This window comes from Eleutherodactylus coqui, chromosome 4 (assembly GCF_035609145.1).
Source record: "Eleutherodactylus coqui strain aEleCoq1 chromosome 4, aEleCoq1.hap1, whole genome shotgun sequence".
Lineage (NCBI taxonomy): Eukaryota > Metazoa > Chordata > Amphibia > Anura > Eleutherodactylidae > Eleutherodactylus > Eleutherodactylus coqui.
Genome location: NC_089840.1, coordinates 148,523,103 through 148,543,951, shown reverse-complemented (window position 1 = coordinate 148,543,951; position 20,849 = coordinate 148,523,103). Strand labels below are relative to the sequence as shown.

At 41.3% G+C, this 20,849-nt stretch overlaps 1 protein-coding gene across 1 annotated transcript; it reads left to right on the top strand.

The window, feature by feature from the left end:
- The first annotated feature begins 5,877 nt into the window (after positions 1-5,877).
- Positions 5,878-19,560, top strand: LOC136624769 (gastricsin-like). The gene is made up of 9 exons (XM_066598700.1): positions 5,878-5,933; positions 8,418-8,559; positions 9,840-9,957; positions 11,918-12,048; positions 13,192-13,391; positions 13,695-13,802; positions 16,663-16,807; positions 18,368-18,466; positions 19,370-19,560. The coding sequence occupies exons 1-9, from the start codon at positions 5,878-5,880 to the stop codon at positions 19,520-19,522; spliced, it is 1,152 nt and encodes a 383-aa protein (XP_066454797.1). The 3' UTR covers positions 19,523-19,560.
- Positions 19,561-20,849: the final 1,289 nt, after the last annotated feature.

Sequence of the window (20,849 nt, the reverse complement as noted above, 5' to 3'; positions counted from 1 at the left end):
AACCCTTGTCTCTCCTCCATCAATTGATCCGCACGGCGGCAGCCCTTGATGGGCTCTGTCTTCTTTAATAAGGTCTTACGCATATTAGAACAATAACAACAATAATAATAACACGCTCCATAGAGTGCATCCTTCTTAAACCAAATTGTCAGCCCCTTATATACTGGCAAAACAACCGAAGGCATCTCCTTCTATTGAACCAGTCTCATAGAGTGCATCTCCTCCTCAGCTAAACCATTAACAATTAACTAAACTAAAATCGAGGGTCCCTTCTTCTATGAGACCTGTCTCATAGAGTGCATCTCCTCCTCAGCTAAACCATTAACTAACTAAACTAAAATCGAGGGTCCCTTCTTCTATGAGACAAAATGAAAAGTAAGAGAAAAAAAAATTCTGCAGATACAACAAACGACCTTCACTATTGCTAAAACGCTACTGACTTCAAAGTACAAATAGACTACATACTAGTTCCTGGGTGAGCGATTGGTGCGCATATCACGGTCAGTGGTCCGTGACGGCAAACCCGAAGCCCACACGAGTTACCGTGTAGAACTCTTAACCCAACCCGTCCGGTCACAAAACACAGATAGTCCCTCCCGCTGCAAGACTCGCAGTGTAAAACACAACATAAATATATGCTGGTCTTACCTGGAGTTCTGTGAGTTGATCAGGCTCGGTTTGCAGCAGGACGGCTTCCCCGTGGCGTGGATCCGGGTGGACTGCGCTGTACGGCTCCGGTTTTACCGTCCCTGTTCAGGCGCCAATTGTCAGAGAAAATTCTAAGTACAGCACCAATCAGGCCCACCCCAATGTCCCGCTGTCGACGGTAAAGAAGAAAACACCACACACGGAAGTCTGGTATAGCTTCTCACACGGGAAAAAACAACTGCGCCCTTTATTACAGATTACATGGAATCTTATACCCTTTGGTCTCATCACCAGGAATGGGTGATGGGCTCATTGGCTCAAATTCACAGCATAACCATATATGGGAAGTCCGGATTTCCGGCCTGAGACAGTGAAAGTTATATACGTAGTTGAACAGTCGTTATCTAGATATGGCGCTTCTGGGAAAACAGCCAAGTACGCGGCCTTGTGTCTGGTTCTTCTTTGCTGGGTTTGATACATTTTGTCTTCGCCTTGCAAGGCCTTTGGAATATCTGATGTAAGGCGACATATAAGTTTTTCTCATTTTAGCATTGAATAGAACTTGCATACAGGTATAAAAGCATAAAGAACATATGGCAATATATACATATACCCTCACAATTGGAGGCTTCCAGTGGGAGGGACTCCTCAGCCATATCAAGCATGCTGATGCTCAGGCCAAGCTCCTTAAAGCATTCCATGGGCCCAGCAGGAACCAGTCAAGGCTGGAATCCATTGGAGAGATAGGTGTAGTGCAATAGGCCATCTAGCCTTGGGTACAACAGAGCCTCAAGTCCCGCAGCTCCCTAGTTATTGAGTGTGAGGACCACATAGTTGCTGAACAACGGTTTCTATTTACTTGGTATACGTAAGTCTCTTTCTCCAAGAGGGTGTGGCCTGGTGAAACACACAACTGGCTCGATACCAATGTCTCAGAATTTGTCTCCTCTCTTTGCACACGGTCACTTACTGTCTGTAGGAAAGATTTAGGTAGCAGAGTTCTCAGAACTCCATCTCTCCCTCAGGTGCTCCTCACCACACAGCTATCACCATCTTAAAATCTTAGATGCCACCCATAACATCTGAACTCTTCAGCTTGCGCTCAACATGCCAAGACTCTCTTGAAGGCACATGTGCTTAAGAAATAGAATGTTGCAAACATCTTTCACAATTCTTATAACATGGAGGAAAATAAAGGGAGTTCTACCTCCATACCCCTTACATTCCCACTCGTTTGTGTTGGGCAGTTCACAGTCAACACAATCCAAGTTACAATGTTAGGCTCAACTTATCAAGGTAACTGCAGCAACAATTCTTTCTTTCGATCGAAGCATCCTACGATTTGGGAATAACTGCAGGGGTCCCTCGCCCAAGTCCCTCTTTTCCTCCCCTCACCACCACAACAGGTCAGAATTGCACATTAACTGCCTGGCATTAGTGGGCCGGGGATGGAAGCTGGCTGACATGGGACCTCCACGTTTCGTCTATAAAGACCATCCTGACCTGGTCCCATCAAGAGTGTCCTACCACCACCCACCTTACAGCAGCACTAAACAAATATCACAATGCAGAACAAAGTACTTCCACAGAGGCACCAAACGAACACCACAGGGTAGTGGCATTGTCCACCTCCCCACCCCTCACCCACTGGTAGCAGTGTTGTTCACCTTCCCCATCCCTCCCCTCACTAGCAGCAGTATTATCCCCTTACCACTTCTTCCCCCATGAACACCAGTGTCACTTTTATCCAAGCTAGAGGTGGTAAAACAGGGTAATAGAGCCTTTGTGCCCATAGCACATCTTGTATCCAAGCTAGAGGTGGTATAACAAGGTACTAGAGCCTTCATGTCCATCTGTATCACATCTTGTATCCAAGCTAGAGGCAGCCCAAATGGGTACTAGAGCATCCTTGTCCATCTGTATCACATCTTGTATCCAAACTAGAGGCGGCCCAACAGGTTATTAGAGTTTCCATGTCCAGCCATATCACATCTTGTATTCGAGGTAGACGCGGTACAACAGGGTACTAGAGCCCCCATTCCCCCCGTATCACATCATGTATCAAAACTAGAGGTGGCTCAACAGGGTACTAGAGGCTTAAGGCCCATCCGTATCACATATCCAAGCTAAATGCAGTTCACCAGGGTACTATGGCTTCCATGCCCACCCATATCACATTTTGTATCGAAGCTAGAGGTGGTACAACAGGTTACCAGAGCCGCTATGCCCACCTGTATCACATATGGCATCCAAGCTAGAGGTGGCCCAACAGGGTACTACAGCCTCTATGCCCACCCCAATCATATCTTGCATCCAAGCTAGAGGCAGCCCAAAAGGGCACTACAGCATCCTTGTCCATCTGTATTCAAGCTAGAGGTTGTTCAACAGGGTACTAAAGCCTCCATCCCGCCTGTATCATATTTTCTATTCACACTAGAAGTGGTACAGCAGGGTACTAGAGCCTCCATGCCCTCTTGTAACACATCTTGTATCCAAGCTGAAGTGGTGCAAAAGGGTACTAGAACCTCCATGTCCACCCATATTGCATTTTGTATCCAAGCTAGAGGCGGTACTACAGAGTACTAGAGCCTCTATGCCTTTCCATATTACATTCTGTATCCAAGCTAAAGATGGTACAACAGGATACTAGAGCTTCCAAGCCCGTCCATTTTGTATCCAAGCTAGAGGCTACTCAACAGGGTACTAGAACCTACATGAGCACACCAATCACATCCTGCATCCAAGCTAGATGCACCATAAAAGGGTACTAGAGCCTCCATACCCACCTGTATCACATTTTCTGTCTGAGTTAAAAGTGGTACAACAGGGTGCTAGAGCCTCCATGCCTGCCCATATAACAAGCTGGAGGCGGTACAACAGGGTACTAGAGCCTCCATGTACCTCTTTATTACATTTTGTATCAAAGCTAGAGGCAGTAGAACAGGGTACTAGAGCCTTCATGCCTGCTGTTATCACATCTTGTATTCAAGCTAGAAGCAGCCCAACAGAGTACTAGAGCCTTCATGCCCACCCGTATCATATCTTGTCTCCAAGCTAGAGGTGGTACAACAGGGTACTAGAGCCTCCATGCCCCTAGCACATCTTGTATCAAATCTAGAGGCAGTATAACAGGGTACTAGAGCCTCCATGTCTATCTGTATCACATCTTTTATCCAAGCTAGAGGTGGTAAAACAGGGTAGTAAAGCCTCCGTGTCCATAGCACATCTCGTATCCAAGCTAGAGGTGGTACAACAAGGTACTAAAGCCTTCATGTCTGTCTGTCTTTCATCCAAGCTACAGTCAGTCCAAAGGGGTACTAGAGCATCCTTGTCCATCTGTATCACATCTTGTATCCAAGCTAGAGGCGGACCATCAGAGTATTAGAATTTCCATGCCCAGCCATATCACATCTTGTATTCGGGCTAGACGTGGTACAACAGGGTACTAGGGGATTCATTTATCAAAACTAGAGGTAGCCCAACAGGGTACTAGGGGATTCAGGCCCACCCATATCACATATCCAAGCTAAACACAGTACACCTGGTACTAGAGCCTCCATGTCTGCCCATATCACATCTTTTATCCAAGCTAGAGGGGGTGCAACAGGGTACTAGAACCTCTATGCCTGCACGTATCATATTTTGTATCCAAGCTAGAGGCAGTACAACAGCTTACTAGAACCTCCATGCCTGTCTGTATCACATCTTGTATCCAAGCTTGATGTGGTACAACAGGGTAATAGAGCCTCCCTACAAGGGGTCAGTTCTCCACAAGAAATGGTCCTTTTGCTCTGATATTGTAATCACTTACTTATATCAGCGTTAAAATCACACAGAGAAAGTTTCATTCCATTCAACAACTTCTAGGGGCTTGTTTTTTTTTACAAGAGTGTAATACTTGTAGATCTATGCAACTTGAACTGCTCAAAACAGAGATCTCTATCAGAGTTTTAAGCCTGTCTCCCTTACCTGGCATCTATGTGGCAACTGTACAAACTGGTGGGGAACAGGGCAGCAAATGCATAAGAGGTGAAAAAGGATTTTTTGGGAGTCTGTGTGTGTGTGTGTGTGGGGGGGGGGGGGGGTGGAAGTCACCATTCTGTACCATATGGGGACTTTGTGGCACAGAACAGTGGATTTCTGATAAGTCATCTACTTTCTCTAGAAGGCAATCATAAGTGTATGCCTGTACTGGATGGTGATGAGCTTTGGTAACTTTTTTTTAGGAAAGAAAAAAATCATCACTTAGTTTTTGAACCTGGCACCACATTTTGCACCGTTTTTGGCATTTTAATAACTAACACAAAATTATTTCACTTTTCTGTCATATTACTAAGTTCAACTCATCATCATGACAGCCTGGTCTGCAGAATTGCAGGGTTCAATTAAATGTAATCAATCATCAAACAGCGAATTTAAATATAAAGATTGTAAACTTGTAGATATTAAATCAGATACCACCAGTTAAAGGAGTAGTCCAACAATTAACATTTATTACCTATCTTGTGGATAGGCGATAAATATCTGATTGCTGGGACCCCTTCTGAACTAGAGAACGGGGTTAATGCATCTTCGTTCCTCTCTCACTGCACCCCACACAGAGAGGCGGAGCCTGAATGTAGCGGCAGTCATGCATGGGCACTGTTGCATATTCCTCACCAATTCAGCAACAAAGTATGCTGGCGCAAGTTATCCCTGAGTTCAAGCCCTCGACTGTCTCCAGCGGTCCCACTAAAGTTAATAGAGTAGCAGTACATGCAGTGGGACCACTGCTACCCATGTATCAGGACCTGCCAGGGAACACGTACCTAAGATATGTGGGGGCACTAGCAATCAGGCCCCAATGATCAGCAAGTTATCCTCTAACATGAGAATAGGGGATAACTTGCAATCATGGCAGAATCTCTTTAACAAAATTAGCCTATAACAGGAATTAGCATGTTTTTCCACCTTCAGAGAATAGCTTGAAGGTTAACCAAACTAGAAAGGATGGATGTTCTGGTTTTGTATAACTTACATTTTCTTATCCCAAGAAATCCAATATCTCTGCCAAATCTTAACTTGACGTGAATAATGCTTGATAGGAAAGCAAACATGATAAAAGATATTGAGTGACTCTGGGATGGTGTTACCTGATTATTAAGAGAGGTGCAGGGTATAAAAGATCTCAGCAAGTGGCACAAATCAGCCAGTTACTTTCTGGTAGAAGGTTGGAGGAAAACCGCAATCATGAAGGTTCTAATCTTTGCGCTTATTTGCTTGCACCTCTCAGAGGGGCTCGTGAGGTAAGTGATATTTGAAATTACATTAATGTATAAGTTGAACTAACAGTTTAGTTATATAAATATACACATATGTTTGAGGGGCAGGCATGCATAAAAAATAATTATTAAAGATCTGCATAATCTAATGATTAGAAGATGTTCAAATGTATATAGGAGACAGTAGTGGACAGCAATAAAAAGATCAAGCTACTTTTCGCAGCAGCTGTAGAAACAAAATGGTATGAAATTTTGAATCAAGAAAGATCTATTGAAAAGTTTTTAGGTATATTATCAAAATAAGAAATAAAAATTGATTACGAGGGTAGACAAAGGCTTTGAAGAGGTTTTCTAGGCTATTCCTATTGATATCTATTCTCAGTATAGGTTATCAATTGCTGATCAGCCACGGTCTGCCGCTCGGGACCCCAGCTGATCAACTTTTCAGGTACCCACTGTCAGCACCAGAACATAGTGTATGGAGCAGATAGCTCCGACCCCTATGTAGTGGCCGGCACTAGTAATTGTCAGCGCAGCTCCCATTACAATTAGTGAGAGCAGCACCTGCAATTACCAGTGTTGGCTACTACACAGGGATTGGAGCTATGTTTTGGAGCTGACAGCAGACATCTGAACAGCTGATCGGCTGGGATCTCAGGCAATGGACCCAGGGCCATAAACTATTGATGATAGGTCATTAATAAAAATAGACTAGAAACCCCCTTTAAATCAGGGATCACTGTGCAGTATATTGTTCAGTACTGGACAAAATGCAAAATAGAGCACAACATAGTTGGATTGGATATAGATACATCTTAGGGTGCATTCACACAAACATCACATGGAGCAGTGTATGAGCTGTATATTTGGTGTCAAAGATGGGATAATATTTTGTCATGAGAAATCCTACATTTCCTGCATTGATGGTGGAATCTGGTTCCTTGTTTGGTCCTAAATATACAAGTTCAGCACCGATTCATGTTGTGGTTGCGTGAATCCAGAACTAGGCCACTTTTATGCAAGTATATTCTGGTCAGTATTTTGCATTGTTTATTTTAAAGCCAAGTTCAGGAGTGGAACAAAGAAAAGTATAAAATTAAAATTTGTACCACCTCCGAGCTGTGGGCCAACCCAGATTTTAACCTACAAATACTAATATGAAAATACTGCTGTGTCAAAGTGCCCTTATAATGCGAGTAATTTGGTTGACCCTAAATTGTAGCTAGCTGGTGATGACAATGCCTATTACAATTTAAACTCAGCATGATACATTTTGTGCTGGGCAGTATTTATACATATTTACTGATATCTCCATAATAAGGATTTTATACACATCAGGTTTTATATATGGTATTTTTTTTGCACTATTTTATACTTATAGCTTCAAACAACCTATTATCCACTTCAGAGACCTGTGCCGGGATTCCTATACCATCACTCTAGTTCTGCTCCCTAATTTTTAAAAAAAGAGCTAAAAGACTAAAATATTGACATGAACATGATGGAATTCTGTTTCCGTGTAAAGGAGGACAGGATCAAGATGACCATGACAGGACTACAGAATCATCCAGTTGGCCAATGCTTTGAAATATGAATAAGACCACCTAAAATAGAGCAGTCCCACGTGTGGAAGACTTGCCACTGGGGTTCATCACTTTCTCTGTGTTACTTGACCATCAGTTTCAGCCCATGCACAAGCTGTGCATAGCTGTAAAATGGGTCACCCGAATCCTCTTTTCTCGTAGGCCCAGTTTTCTTCAGTTTAGCACTGTAGTAATGTACTATAACTGCTTGCATCAGATTGACTAGTTCTACCAAGGATATATTGGTGAACACAATCCTTGTCCATCAAACTTCTGCAAAGTATGCAGATTGTAGAGTATACTGACCAAAAGTCATAAAATGCCAAATTCTGTATAATACAATAAATATTTTGCACTTTATATTGTTATCTATGTCATAAAATGAACTTTAGGCTCAGTTCACATCTGTCTTAGGGCTTCAGTCATAATCTTTCTGTTCTGGTTTTGAGGCAGAGAAACAGAACTAAATCCAGAATAAACATTTCCATTTTCTTTTATTGATTTCAATGAGAGATTTAAAAAAAAAAAAACAAAAGTAAAGGGAAAGCTTTCAGTTTCCTGCAATTCCGTTATGTTTCCATTTTTTTAAACTGAATAAATAGCACTGCAGACTGCAATATCTGTAGCGTTAAAATACGGAAACCTCACGGGACAGAAGTTGATTGAAAGTTTACATTCGCTTTCTATTTTTTTTATACCCATTGAAATCAGTGGGTAAAAATGTAAACATTCATTTCCACTTTAATTCTCTTTCTCTGCTTGAAAAATGTAACAGAAAATAGAATTATGGCTAACAGTCCTAACGCAGATGTGAACTGAGCCTTACCTGGACATTTACCCCGAACTTATAAATACCCCTAAAATATACTAATGATCATACAGCTACACCACCAATGATATATACACTATTTATGTTCTATCACAGAGTTCCTTTGAACAAGGGAAAGTCCATCCGGCAGAACATGAAGGAAGCTGGAGTTCTAGATGGATACCTGAAGACTCACAAGATTGATCTTTCTGATAAATATAGAGGATTTGCTGTAGCTTCTGAGTCCATGTACTTTGATGTAGGTTAGACTTCCTTATACTGTACAGTGTTTACTACAACTTGTAATGACATTTGGATGTTTACTAATTTGTCATATAAGTAAAAGTAAGGGTGCGTTCCCACGAACGTATATCGGCTCGGTTTTCACGCCGATCCGATATACGTTGTCCTCATGTGCAGGGGGGGGAGGCTGGAAGAGCCCAGGAGCAGAAACTGAGCTCCCGCCCCCTCTCTGCCTCCTCTCCACCCCTCTGCACTATTTGCAATGGGGAGAGGCGGAACGGGGGCGGGGCTAATTCCCGTAACTTAGCCCCGCCCCCGTTCCGCCTCCTCTCATTGCAAATAGTGCAGAGGGGCGGAGAGGAGGCAGAGAGGGGGCGGGAGCTCAGTTCCTGCTCCTGGGCTCTTCCAGCCTCCCCCCCCTGCACATGAGGACAACGTATATCGGCTCGGCGTGAAAACCGAGCCGATATACGTTCGTGTGAATGCACCCTGAGGCAAAAGTTGGGGGAAACTGTGGCAAGCATCTTGTTGTAACTATATAAATAGTAAACTAATAAACGAGTTACTAAAGCAGACAGGGGTTGGGAAGGCAATGGTTTCGTATTAGGGAGAGCACCTGGGTGTGTGACTTATAAGACTTATAAGGCTTCTTTAGGAAATATACAAATGGGAAGATAGAACAATACCTCTACAGCGCATTCTGTTGGAAGAGAGCATTCCTGCAAGTCCATGTCAGACCTTTATTTGCTCCTTCATTTGGTAGTCAGCTACCTGCATGGTGAGAGGATGCATCTATATGCACTCCTCAGTCAGTAAGTAACAGCCATTTTCTGTGAATGTCAGACCTTTTAAGACAAACCTTATAACAATGACTGGGAATCAGGAGTCAAAGCCAGAGTCTGTCTTCCCAGGAAGAAAAATGTATGGCTGCTTCTAGTTTCTAGGGTAGGTCTGACTCTAAAACAACATTAGTAATATGGACTATGCCAATTTAATTGTGTTAAAGAAAGAAGAAAAAGAAAAACTGGAAAGGACATATTCAACCATTTATCAGTCCCCCAAAATGTATAATTGAAAATAAATATTTAGCTTGACTTCTATGACATCTGTTGGTGTAGAACAGAAATATGATATACTGTATAATAAATATTACATGAAACAAAATAAATATGGTTGTTTCACATCTGTTTTCGAGTCTCCAATCGGAGGTTCTTTTGCAGATGTAGTATTTGTCTGTGCTCCACATAGATATGTTTATGCTGCCTATGTTTTTATCATTTTATGTTTGCTCCTTAGACATATTACTATGGGCCAATCAGTATCGGAACACCTCCCCAGAACTTCCTGGTCTTGTTCGACACAGGTTCCTCCAACCTCTGGGTGCCATCTACCTACTGTACAAGCACCGCCTGCAGTGAGTATGAAAGTGCCCTGTACAGTGATTTCAGTTCCTTAATTCATATTACAAATATAGATTTGTGTTTTTTTTCACACAATTATTTATTCATACAGATTTGGATATTATTATATGCTACTGGTTAGCATAATTTTGTAACACAGAATCATCCCAGTATCCTAATACATAAAGTACTAGATTATACAGATTCGAGTCATCTTATTATGACCACCAGCTAATATCCAGAATAACCACCATATGCAGCACAGACAGCAGCTAGATGGGTTGTGAGTGACTCTCTTAGGTGCGGGTAGGTTGTCTCATGTATCTTGAGCCATCCTGACTGCAGTATATCCCACAGTTACTGGAGGGTGCGTGGAGGAGGATCCATAGAGCAAAGATGACGATAAAGGTGGTCCCAGAGATGCTCAATTGGGTTCACGTCTGAAGAATTAGAAGGTCAGGGAAGTACTTGGAAGTCTTGGTAGTGTTCTTCCAGACACTGTCGGATATTTCTAGCCGTGTGACGTGTCACATTGTTAGGGAATACAAACAGCATGTATGGGTGTACATCATCTACAGGGGTAGATTCATGACCAAATCAGTTCAGAGTACCTTCCACATGGATGAGCGGCCCAGAGAATGCCATGGCAATAATGTTGCCACCACCAGCTTGTGTTCTTTCACCAATGGTTGCAGGGTGTTTGTTCTCTGATGTTTCTAGTCTGACACACGAATGTCCAAGAAAAACGAGGAAGCAGGAAATGTGACTCATTGGAGAAGGGGGAAAAAAGGGGGGTTGGTACCATGTTAGCCAGTAGAGCAAAGTGTGATTGTTCTCAGTGAGAGAAACCAAGTTTAATTTTAGCCTGATGAAGGATTGATAGAAGACCCGAAAGTTCGCTGTAACATCATGTATTTTCGTTAGCCTTTAACAGGTATCATATCTACAAGATTACTTGGTTTCTCTCACTGAGAACAATCACACCTTCATTAGAGAAGGAAACTCTTTTCCAATTAGTGGTGGTCCAATTCCAATACTGCTGTGCATATTGAAGGCTTTTCTTACAAAGCACCCTTATTAGCATTGGTGTAGTGACAGTCTTCTTCAGAGCTCCATATGCAGTAGGGTTCGATGAACTGTTGTTTTAGACATGTTTGGTAGCCCATAGTTCATTTTCATGGTGAGCTGCTCCTGCACACCTTCATAGCTAACATTCACCACTCACATCAATGGCATGTGGTGCTCTGCAGTTTCCACAATGGGTATTACCAACAGTGCCATTTGTTCTCTCACAATACACTTTCACCACAGCAGCACACGAACAGTTCACAAACTGCGCCGTTTGAGAAATACTGCCATCCTTGACCCAAAAGCCAATAATCATCCCTTTTAAACTCTGATAAATCACCTCTTTTATCCATGACAACAATGATTGATATGAGAGCAGACAGCCTATGGCACAACGTATATAGCCACCAAGCCCACCACATGTCACTTCCTTCATGGGCTATGTGCTGTCAATACTGAAAGTAGGAGGTGGTCATAATAATGTGTATAAAGCAATGTCTCTTAAGTCTAATATTTGAGTACCCCAACAGGTCACACTTTTAGGATTTTCATGATGCAATTATTGACAGTTCATTGGGAATTGCAAAATAGTTCTCTGTATAGAAAATCTTCAAATCACGACCTGTTGGGGGAACTTGGAGACTAGAGTTGAAAAACACAAATATAACATTTTTCTGAATTTTGTACATCTTCATGGTTCGTCTAGTAAAGGTTTTATTGCAAAATTTACAACATAATTCATATACAGCTTGTCCAGAAAAGTAGATGAAAAAGTTGTGTTAATTATGGATGTTAGGTAATAGATAATTTACTGTTACACTAATTGCTAAGATATCCTAAAAATATTGGTAAAGGTTATTATATCACACAAATAACATGTAACTATAAATCTATATATATTTTTAGCAAACCATCATGTATTTAACCCAAGTCAGTCCTCCACTTACACTTCCAATGGACAGCGATTCAATATGGGATATGGAGGTGGAAATGTTGCCAGCAGTGTCACTGGATTGTTTGGATATGATACTGTCTATGTAAGTCATTATGTATAACTGATTAATCCTTTCTGTCTAACATCGCATTGACCAAAGTTGGTTTCACGAGGCTTGGATTTACCCCGCAGTCCAAGTGCTATGCAATAATATACAATGAAAGTTACAAAATTTGCAGAAATAAACAATTTACATGATCTTCAGAGAAGGCAATAACAGTTTAGATCTGACAGAATTATGGAGATGTCTGTTCATGAATGATAATGTTAGTTAATACTTCTCAAGGACCTGTAGCCTAGAATATTAGGCCATTTGTGTAATGGTGTGGCATATAGAGCCTCTATGAGCAATACACAGTGGCATGCTGCCAGTGTAGGCAGACCACGCGACTGCAATGTGGCCCGTGGGACACTGTCCCACTGCTAACTCACCTCTCCCTTACATTGAATGTCCAGCAGCACAAGATTCACTTACATTCTAGCTGCTCTCTCTGTCAGTGCAGGTGCTGCTTCCCCTTCTTCTTGCTCTCAGTGTAGCACTGCTGAGTGAGGATGAGGAGCAGCATACACTGACTGACAGAGCAGCGTCCCAAGCAGCTGGAATGTAAGTAAAAACTTGTGCTGCTGGATATTCTGAAGAAGGGCGAGACACAGAGGGGACTCTGTTATCTTGTGGGGCCACAAAGAAAAGACTACAGTGTTTTCTGGGGCCACAATGGGGACATCAGTACTATGGGAGGGCCACAGAGATGATACCAGTACTATAGGGGGGTCACTGAGAGGCTCATTAGGAGTAGTGGCAAGATGGTAAGAGTGGGCAGAAATGGGTCATTGCTGGAGGGAATCTTCATGGTCCTCTAAGCTCAGAAAAAAAAAACTAAAACAAAAACGGATGTCACCAATCAGAGAAGATGCCAGCTGTGATCACTAAAGGTAACTGTACTGTAATCACTATTACTGTGTAGAACTGGTATGTGACTATTATATGGTGAATGCATTATTTAGAGGTATCCTATTGCTGAGTTGCTGTACCTAAACCCTCCATGTTATAGATATGCTGCCTCTAAAATTATTTTTTTAAGGGGCAGGGGTCAATTCTAATTTTTGTTATGGGACCTCATGATTTCTATGTACCCTCCTGCTCTTTATTGAAAATTTTACTGTCTCTTTTGCTTACATTTTTTAGATTCAAGGTCTCACTATACCAAATCAAGAATTTGGTCTGACCATTACAGAGCCCTCTGGCAACTTCTATTACTCCCCCTTTGATGGTATCTTGGGATTAGCCTATCCCGGTCTCTCAGTTGGTGGTGCAACTACTGTGATGCAAGGAATATTGCAGGACAACCTCCTGAATCAGCCCATTTTCAGTGTGTACCTTGGCAGGTAAGATATGAGTAATGTTTTCATGGAATGTTTAGATGCATTAGAATGTACTGACACAAAAGAATAAAAAATGCTGTTTTATACGCTTTCCTATTATTTTAGATTTTTATGCAAAATTTATGTAATAGGATTCAAAGCCATAAGTACAACAGATTAGAAGTTAATGTTCCTTTTCAACATTTGGTGCTAAAAACTTGAGCAAGAATTCCCTTTACCAGAATTATATATTTCTCCAAGGTGTTAAATTTATAGTTTCTCCAAACTCTATTCATCAGTTCTAATTTTTGTCACTTTTGTTTCCAGTCAGTCAGGTGAGGTGATATTTGGAGGAGTGGATACTAACCTTTACACTGGACAAATAAACTGGGCTCCACTTTCAGATCAACTGTACTGGCAGGTTGCTCTCCAAGAGTAAGTTTCTTTTGCTTTTGTATTTATCTGTTCTGCCTGCAAGACCTATGTAAGTCAAGTCGGTCAAAAGCTGGAGAGAGCACAGCGCAAAACATAAAAGTGTTTAAATAATTATTTCTGGGTGCACTAGTTTCAGTGCTGTCTAGTAAAGGTTCCCCATTGGAACAGGCAGAATAGACTGCACTATAGAACTATAGGTTTTTTGGATACACATGAGAAGGGCTCTTTAGATATCTAGGCAGTGCTGGCTTTAGGTTAGATGGTACCTTTTTTGTCCACTCCCATGCTCCACTCTAACATAAGAAAAATGTGATATATATTGCACTGCTAGGCAAGCAGCAGGATAGCAGCATAACTGTACTAGAACAGCTTAGTGCATTAATGCTGTACCAGAACCAAGCTCATAACATAAATACAACACCAGAACCAAGCTCATAACATAAATACAACACCAGAACCAAGTTCAGAACATAAATACAGCACACATCAGCCTCAAACATGTGCAAAGAGGTTCTCAGTATCACAGAAGAGGTCTATAAAATATTGCTGTTTTATTCAAGTCATCCCAGATACAAAGCATCGGGCTTCAGAAGGGTAATCTTGCCAAAACGTCGCACTTTATGTATCTGGAATGGCTTGAATAAAACAGCAATATTTTTATGGACTTCTTATGTGATGCTGTGATCCTCTTGCACAAGTTTAAAATTTGGGACTTTGCATCCCATGATCACCTATATGGCTGGACTTTGTTCTTGTGCCGGTCTTCAGTGTTTCTGGACTGCACAAACCAACCTCAGTACATAGATACAATACCAGAACCAATTTCCTAACATAAATACAGTAGCAGAACTAAGTGATTGTGCTGTGGGGGTGTCGATAGGCGGACCATGGCACATGGGAACATCAGAGGGAAAGAGATAGAGGCAGAAAGAGGATAATTCATGTAGCTCCACAAGCTGCTGTAACATGGAGGAAGAAGACCTGTCCAGGCGGACCTAAGGGGGAAGATTGTCTCCAGCCTACATCCACTTGGTGTATCTCCTACAAGCTGGTGGGCAGTGCCCTTTGTGACTGCACAGGTTGCACGTTGCTAAGGCTGCCATGTATGTACGTTGTATAAATCCCATTTATCATTTTGTATTATAGTCTTGGCTAACATAACAATATAAGACTGATTTGATGTAGTTTTCCAACTAACTCCTATAATGAAAATTTGAGGATAATTTCAAAGCCCCAACTAATACCTTCATTATAAAATAAATCCTAATATAAAATTGAATTTGATAGGTTTGAGCCTCCATATGAGGGGCCATGAGATGCAAAGTTCAGTAGATCCGTGTGGATCTGTGTGCTACCATCCATAATATGGATAGTTAAATATGGGTGCAGTACAATATATCCATCTGATTGAGGCAAAAGATTTCAAGTATATTTATAGCAGGACTTTAATGTATTAACAAGGTTAATCCTCTCATTTACTGCATTTAATAATGCATACAATAAGAAAATGCTACAAGAACTTTACAGAAATAGGCAGACGGATATAACAAGACTGATAATGGTGAGACATCTCCTTGCTCCTGGACCAAATCACATGGAATTTCGCAAGTTTCAATTTTTAATGCAGAGCTATTGATTCACACATACAGCTGTTACCCTTCATTAGTACAATATGATTGTTCTCAGCAAGAGAACCACGTAATCTTGTAAATATGAGACCTTTTAGTGGCTAACAGGTCTCTTGTATCTTGGATCTATTTCATTAAGCCTGAAGAAAAACACTGAGTAGGTTGGAAAGCTCACTATAATATCATGTATTTTTGTTAGCCATTAAAAGGCATCATATCTACAAGATTACGTGGTTTCTCTTGCTGGGAACAATCACATTTTTCTATACTGGCGAACACGGTACCAAATGTTTCTTTTTACCTTCATTAGTACAGGCTACTGAAACACACACTTTTGTGATAAAAATTAGAATTATGAAATCACCCAACAGGTCTTAAACCATATCAGAAAATCTATCGTGTGATTTCAAGTGCAACTAAGTATTAAAAATGCTCATCACCCAATTTTTAGTCACACCCAGTTTGTGGGATTATTAGTATATTTATATGCAATTAGTCCCTATTAGAGATGAACAAGCATGCTCGGTTAGGGAAATTACTCGAGCGAGCATCGGCATTTTCAAGTAACTGCCTACTTGTCTGAAAAGATTCGGGGGGCGGCGGGGGAGAGCGGGGTGGAATGGGGGGGGGAGATCTCTCCCCACTTCTCCCTGCTCCCCCCACAATCCCCCGCCACCCCTGAATCTTTTTGGACGAGCAGGCCGTTACTCGAAAATGCCGATGCTTGCTCGAGTAATTTCCCTAACCGAGCATGCTCACTCATCTCTAGTCCCTATTTATTCGTTGACTTCCAACTCATACTAGTACGTATCTGCTACATATTCTGTGTATTTACTACTTATGTCTACCATTAGAGATGAGCGAGCATACCCGCTAAGGACAATTGCTCGATCGAGCATTGTCCTTAGCGAGTATCTCCCCGCTCGGGAGAAAAGGTTCGGCTGCCGGCACGGGTGACAGGTGAGTTGCGGCAGTCAGAGAGATCTCCCCTCCGTTCCTCCCTGCTCTCCCCCGCAGCTCCCCGCCGCCGGCAGCCGAATCTTTGCTCCCGAGCGGGCAGGTACTCGCTAAGGGCAATGCTCGATCGAGCAATTGCCGTTAGCGAGTATACTTGCTCATCTCTATCTACCATACATAGATATCTTTCACACCATAACAACCATAGAACTGTTGTTAGACTTATATGCAATGCGTGGTGTTTTTCTTTTTACTGAAAAGGTTTCTTTTTACAGATTTTCCATCAATGGACAAGCTACTGGCTGGTGTAGTGGTGGTTGTCAAGCCATCGTAGATACTGGAACCACTCAACTTAATATCCCCCAAACATATATGCAACAACTGCTGCCATACCTTGGCATCCAGTCACAGTCTGGAAACGTAAGAAAAGGACTTTTTAAAAACGTTTTTAAAATGTTACAAATATCTTTTTAAATGAAAATATGTCTATATCCCATCAACCAAATGGGCAAACAATATGGTTTCCTTCACAGACAGTTGTATTGCTCCAGGCCATGCAATAATGCTTTTGGTGAGGTGATTAAGGCTCGCATTCTGAAGTTCCCTAGTCGAGCTAAGAAAATCATTAAACAAAGCTTAAGACAGTATATTAAAAAAAAGTGGGATTATGTATAAACAAAATATGAACCATTTTTTCCAAAAAAAGGTGGTTTTATATAAAAAAATTAAGTGTAAAGCCCCATTTAGACACAAACGATTATTGCTCAAAATTCGCTTGAAAGCCATCTTTTGAGCGATAATCTTTGCGTCTAAATGTGCCCATCTTTCAGTTTTCTGCCAAACGACAGTTTTCAGTTCTGCTTGAAAACCATCCTTCAGCAGAACAGCTGATAAGCAGGACTGCATGCTGTCCAGGGTGCTGAATTCTCCAAGGGGAGCCCGCGGCTGTACAATACAGCTAATTACATAGTTTAGACCTCCTGCTGAGTTCCTTAGCAGCTCACAGAAGCTCATTTGCATGCAAATAAAGCTGATAGATGCTAATAGCAATTAGTGCCTATTAGTACTTTTATGCAAAACGATCAATGATCTTCCAATCTTTTGAAAGATATCTGTATGTGTAAATGGACCTTAAGAAAGACAAACACAAAACACATATTTTGCTATCTCTGAAATCTTAATGACATTTATCCCCTGTCTACCAGAGATCCTGAGATCTGTGCACTCCGGATCCTCCAGCATAATGTAACGGTGGTGTGCATGCATGATTACAGTTCCATTCACTGCTATGGGATGGAGGAAGATTTCTGAGCAAATCAAACTTCCTTTCTTTAACAGCATTAAGAAATGCAAAAAAAAAGAATTTCTGCCCCCCCCAAAAATAAATAAATAGTAACAATTTATACATACCCCAAAATTGTTCTTTTTAAAAAGCCCACATATGTAGACATTGACTAAAAAATAAAAAAGTTATGGTTTTCAGAGTTTGATGACATAAACACAAATTATTATTTTACCCATCTTTAGAACTTTCCTTTTTGCTTTTTTCCAACCCTACCTATAACTTTTTTTTCTTCTGTAGACATAGCTGTGTGAAGGCTTGTTTTTTGTGAGATGAGCTGTATTTTTTAAAAGTGCTATTTAATAGAGATGAGCAAGCACGCTCGGATAAGGCAGTTACTCGAGCGAGCATCGCTTTTCTTGAGTAACTGCATTCTTTTCCGAGCAGGCTCGGGGGGGAAGGGGCGTCAGGGGGTGGTGGGAGAGTCCATGAAATGTGTTCCTGTTCTATTGATATCTACATAATTCTTTTCTATCGATAGCTACATAAATATGGTATTCATTTTCTATACATTGCATTGCAGGTTTACATTGAGCTGCAATATTTAGTTATTAGTTGATAATTATAATTATCATAATTATAATTCTGCTGCTGTTCTGTCTGATCTACATTCAGTTTATATGTTTTCTCATTTTCAGTATTATGTTAACTGCAACAATCTTCAAAATATGCCAACTCTGAGCTTTACCATCAACGGAGTCTCCTTCCCCTTGCAAGCATCTGCATACATCATTCAGGTAGAAACTTAAAACATCCACTTCTAGAAATACAATACTGAGTTGTAAATAGGTTGTATTGACTGCAACATTCTAGTTGGAGAACATTTTCTAAAATGTTAAAAGATTTTTTTCTTCCTATTGAACCTCCCCAACCTTTTGTACATTGTGAGCCACATTATGTTTTGAGTGATGGTCACAAGCCCCATTCACTTAAAAAATGTTGGAAAAGACATATTAAGAATGAAAACCTAAAAAAATATAATGTTGCAAATACTTGCAGGTATTTTAATGTAAGATTTGACACATTGTTAGAATGCAATCCAAACTACAAATGTGCAGGGATTAGGATTAGTCTGCAATACTGTCAGTGTGGATAGTGCATCATAGCTAGTGCATATGTCCAACACTGAGGGCTCCTGTGGTGGAGGTGGGGACCACTGCTATCCATGGTAGTCAACTTGTTTTTTGTAGATATTAATTTTCAGTTTTTTTCATAAAGATTCATCACTTATATTGATTTGATTATATGCGCCAGAACTAGAGATGAGCGAGCATACTCGCTAAGGCAAACTACTCGAGTGAGTAGTGCCTTAGTCGAGTATCTGCCCGCTCGTCTCTAAAGATTCGGCTGCCGGTGGGGGGCGGGTAGCAGCGGGGGAGAGCGGGGAGGAACGGAGGGGAGATCTCTCTCTAACTCTCTCCCCCCCACTTCCCCCTGCTCACTCACGCAACTCACCGCTCACCCGCGCCGGCAGCCGAATCTTTAGAGACGAGCGGGCAGGTACTCGAATAAGGCACTACTCGCTCGAGTAGTTTGCCTTAGCGAGTATGCTCGCTCATCTCTAGCCAGAACCCACCACATTTATGTTTAGGCATCTTTATTATACAGATGATGGCATTACAATTCTGTTAATCTTCTAGGAGAATGGATACTGTTACGCCAACTTCCTAGACATCAGCCTTCCAGCTCAGAATGGAGATCCTCTCTGGATCCTGGGAGATGTTTTCCTCAGGCAATATTATTCAGTCTTCGACTTTGGAAACAGCCGAGTTGGCTTTGCTCCAGTGGCATAGGCTGCCTGGCAGTAACACAGTGCGGAAAACATGACAACGTCAAGATCACTGACAATATCTATCAACCAATTAAATTGCAGTGCACTTTGTGGCATATTCTTATTTCATATTCCTGTTTCTCATTTCTAACAATAAACTGGCTACACAAAAATGACATATTGTTTATCTTGTTTCCTGAACTCTTTGATGAGCAAAAATTAATTACAGGAAAATCACAAACTGTTTTTATTCCACTCCATCTGCCAACATCGTTCTGAATGATATTGTTTCCATGATATTTGACAACGCTCTTCCCAGCACTTTAAATAAAGAAAGTGCAATTGTTATTATGTTGTCACACTTCACATCTGTTCTTTCATATATAGATGGGAAAATAAATACCATGTTAACCCACTGATGACAGGGTTGCATTCAGTAGTACAAAGTTTAGAGATCTCTGGAATGTGGTAATTTATTGACTACAGTGGGGCTTTTTTTTTTATCTATAAGCTGACCCAAGTGTTTTAGGGTGAATGCAGACAGCCGTGTCGGAGCCCGCTGCAAGAATTCTCGCAGCGGGATGTGACCCATGCCCCTGCACTAACCCGCGACTCACCTCCTCCCAGCATCTTGTCTCTGCTCTGCAATGTGCGGCTGCTGCACAGCCGCACATGCGCAAAGCAGAGCCGGTGCAACACCAGTGACGTTTCTATGCGGACCTCTGCGAGGCTCACACAGAAATAGGACATGCCGCGATTTGTTTACCGCGTGAGTTTTCACGTGGTCAAATCACGTCTGTCTGCATAGGATTGCATAAACCAATGCAATCCTATGGCAGCGTGTACGGGCGGAAATTCTGCAGGAAATCTTGCCGCAGAATTTCCGCCCATCTGCATTCACCCTTACTTCTATTTAGTTGAAGCAAATAAATACAACTAAATTAGGCTTCATATTATATATTTATATAATACACAGTAATACTATTTATATTTGAAAATATATTAGCCCTGCATGTCACTTTATTACATAAGGCATCAATTCAGTCTCTTTTATGCAACAGAATGAAGAAAATTGCTACATTTTACATCAATGTCTCATTTCTCTAAGAATCTTTAGGGCAAGGCTGGCATATTTTCTCACCCCCAAATCCTTTAGGGCTCATATGATACAGTTTTATAAGGGGATTCTAAGTTCCCTTTTTTGGAAGGACATCTTCCCTACTGCTGGGATGTTAAACACTCTTGTATAAAGAAAAGACAAGTGTTATAGAGATGATACCTGTAATACCTTTGTCCTTTTTATAATAGTATTTAGCATTACATAGATTATTTTAGCTAACACCGTACCA

Bases quoted from the DNA above. Each gene is read 5' to 3' on its own strand.
- LOC136624769 (XM_066598700.1), top strand. From the start codon at position 5,878: ATGAAGGTTCTAATCTTTGCGCTTATTTGCTTGCACCTCTCAGAGGGG. The intron at 9,958-11,917 runs GTGAGTATGAAA...ATATATTTTTAG, and splicing joins CTGTACAAGCACCGCCTGCA to CAAACCATCATGTATTTAAC. The intron at 13,392-13,694 runs GTAAGATATGAG...TTTTGTTTCCAG, and splicing joins TTCAGTGTGTACCTTGGCAG to TCAGTCAGGTGAGGTGATAT.